Source organism: Eumetopias jubatus, unplaced genomic scaffold, assembly GCF_037043125.1.
Source record: "Eumetopias jubatus isolate StellerSeaLion01/CBP00866 unplaced genomic scaffold, mEumJub1_p1.0 scaffold_3, whole genome shotgun sequence".
In the NCBI taxonomy this organism is placed as follows: Eukaryota; Metazoa; Chordata; class Mammalia; order Carnivora; family Otariidae; genus Eumetopias; species Eumetopias jubatus.
In genome coordinates, this window is record NW_028274809.1 from 56,791,441 (window position 1) to 56,794,296 (window position 2,856).

General features: G+C 62.3%; 1 protein-coding gene across 1 annotated transcript; it reads right to left on the minus strand.

The window, feature by feature from the left end:
* Window positions 1-476: 476 nt before the first annotated feature.
* On the minus strand, window positions 477-1,792 carry HOXD1 (homeobox D1). The gene is made up of 2 exons (XM_028121550.1): window positions 1,147-1,792; window positions 477-811 (listed from the first exon to the last, which is right to left on the minus strand). Exons 1-2 carry the CDS (start codon window positions 1,790-1,792, stop codon window positions 477-479), a joined length of 981 nt encoding a protein of 326 aa, XP_027977351.1.
* Window positions 1,793-2,856: the final 1,064 nt, after the last annotated feature.

Below are 2,856 nucleotides of genomic sequence, written 5' to 3' on the forward strand. Positions count from 1 at the left end.
TCAGTGAAGCAGCTTAGCTACATCAAGAAGGCCCTAACTAGCTTTGGTCATCTCAAGCTGAATACATGTAGCTGGTCCTTTAACTTAAAATCAGAAAAACTTTGGGTAGATGTTCTTCTGAGCACATCGGGGGTTGGCAGAGATCAGCAATAATGCTGTGCCACTCTGCACCAAAGAATTGCATATGACTAAGTTAGACAACATAGCAGCAGGGATGGGCTGGCAGTTGGGCACCTTTTCCCTGGTAAGACACAAATAATACACAGATGAGTAGCTTAAGGGACCTCAAATTGGTATCTGTACGCCTACAGCCTGGAACTCAGAAGCCCACTAAGATACTCCTTTCCCAAGTGAAACCTCTGGTAATTTCTGCCCATGCCCACCTCCATCCCAAACTGAGCTTAGTAGAGTCCAGACAGGGGTGAGGCGGCCTATGACTTCTGCGGGCCAAGGTTTCTCAGTCTCAAGACTAAACCTCATGAGGGCTCTTGGGCCTGAGAAGGGCTCCCTGGCTTCTTGCCAGACTTGATGGTGCTCGTTCCTGAGAGGGGGAGTTGGAGGGAAGCCACAGGGGTGGTGGAGGGCAGAAGCCCTTCTCGTTCTCTTTTCTTCTGTTTCATCCTGCGGTTCTGGAACCAGATTTTGACTTGGGTATCATTCAGCTGCAAGGAGTTGGCTATCTCGACGCGTCGGGCTCGAGTTAAGTACTTATTGAAATGAAACTCCTTCTCCAGTTCTGTCAGTTGCTTGGTGCTGAAATTCGTGCGGATCGCGCTGGAGGGGCTAGCGGCTCCATACTCGGCGAGTTTGCCTGCAAAGTAGACAGGGAAGGGGGGGGGGGGCGGTGCGGTGAGAGGACGCGGACACAGAACGCGGCCGACCGGCTGGTTAGTTACAGCGCACTTCTCCTGGGGCTCCCAGAACCCAGCAGAAACGCTCCACGGAGAGCTCCTTCCTGAAATTTCCTCAGTGCCTGGCCCATTTTCGAAGCGTCTACTTGGGGCACGCTCTAGGGAACGCACTTCCCGCATAAGCCCTAAATCGCCGTCCAGAGGGGCAGCTGCCACGCGCTCCCAGCGTAATTCTGCCGAGGGGGGCTCCGATCCCAACCCCAGTATAGCGTCCGTCCGAGGCCCAAGTACTTACTTTTCCTAGGGGCGTTCCTCTTCACTTTCATCCACTCGAAGGTGCTGAAGGCGGCGGGGAGGCCGGAGGCTGGCGAGGCCGACTTGGGGTAGGCACCGGGGGCCGGCGACGCGGTCTGGAAGGTCCCAGGGTGGCCGTCGGCTGGCTCTTTCAGACACGCCGGCAAGGGGCCGGGCTCGCCAAAGGCCGCGTAGTCCACCTGGCCGCTGAGGAGAAAGGAGCCGCCGCCCGAGAAGACCGCTGAGGTCGCGTAGTGGACGTGCGCCCCGCCGTCGTCGGCCGGCCGCCCGAGCGCGCACGGGAAGTCGTAGGCGGACGCCGGCCCCAGGAAGCCGTAGTCTGCACCCCCTGCCGCGGCAGGTGCGGCGCCCGGCTCGTAGGCACCCTCCAGGGTGCAGGGAGCGAAGGAGGGCGCGGCCGGGGGCGGCGCGGGAGGCTGCGCGGGCGCGGCTGGGGGCAAAGGCGCAGGGCGCGCGGCAGCCAGGGGCAGGCAGCTGACGAAGGCGCCGTCGCCGCTGCCCAAGGGGAAGGCGGGCTGCAGGGCCACGGGCCGGGCGTCGGCGCGGCAGAACTTGGGCGCGAAGCTGAGCACGTCGCCGCCGCCCCCGCCGCTGCCACACGACACGTACTCCAGGTAGGAGCTCATGGTTCCGGCCCACGCGCCTGAGCGCGCAGGCCGGGGCCGGAGTGCGGGGCCGGGCAGGACCGCCGCGGGCTGCGCCGCTCCACCTTTCCTCTCTACCGGAGCTGCCTTCGCCGAGCCATGGCGAGCGAGCCCGAGGTAAATAGTGGCCTAATATAGCGGCGAGGGTGGCCACGTGGCGCTGGCCGGCCAATGGGCGCCTGCCCCGCACGGCCGGGGTCCCGACTGGCGCGCGGCTCCACGCGCCTGCCCCGCCGCCAACTTTGCCAAGCCTGCGGGTGGCCGCCGTCCAGCCCCCCCCCCCCCCCCCGCCTCCCGGGCCCGGGAGAGAGCCGGCGCGGCCCACGGGCGGCCTGGGGAAGGGCGGGGCGGGAGCGCAGGACGCCTGCTGCTCGGGCAGGTACTGGACGAAGCAGGAGGGGAAAGGCAGGCAAGACTGGCCGCTCGCGTGAGGACAGAGGGAGAGAAGCTTGTTCTTCTGAATCGGTGGGTGGCTGACCCCTCGGTTGCGGATTGTGGGCACTAAGGTGGGGAAGGGGTTAAAAAGGAGCGTGGACTTCAGCCCGTGGGGGCTGCTCATAGCCTTTTCCCCGGGAAGGTAAAGTATTCCTGTCCCCCTCTACTCTGGGTCCTGTGCGCTTTCGATTTTCCTGGCACTGGTGTTACCTCTCTCCTAAACCTAGAGTACAGGCTTAATTGTCCCTCGTTTTCTCCCTGCCTCCGATTCATGGGATGAAATTGTATGCCCTGGGTTCTGTGTACCTGGGGCGGCACAAAATCTTCACGTTTAGACTAGATTTTCACGTTACTTCGCAGCATCCCTTCAGTTCGCGTTCCTTCCATTTGTGGCGGCGTGATAAGGGTGCGTGTTGGGGCGCCAGGTTTTGATTTGGACAAAAGACGAGGTTTCTGCCTTGTGGGGAAATTTACCAGATCTCCCCCTCTAACTAGGCTGTCCAACTAAAGACTCTGCCCTTGTGGTGGAACGCCAGTACTCCTCTCGGGGAGGCTGGCACCCGCACCGGGGTGGGGCGGCGCACGTTCTCTCTGAGGCGCTTGGCTCCAGG

Bases quoted from the DNA above. Each gene is read 5' to 3' on its own strand.
- HOXD1 (XM_028121550.1), bottom strand. From the start codon at position 1,792: ATGAGCTCCTACCTGGAGTACGTGTCGTGTGGCAGCGGCGGGGGCGGC. The intron at 812-1,146 runs GTAAGTACTTGG...TCTACTTTGCAG, and splicing joins GAGGAACGCCCCTAGGAAAA to GCAAACTCGCCGAGTATGGA.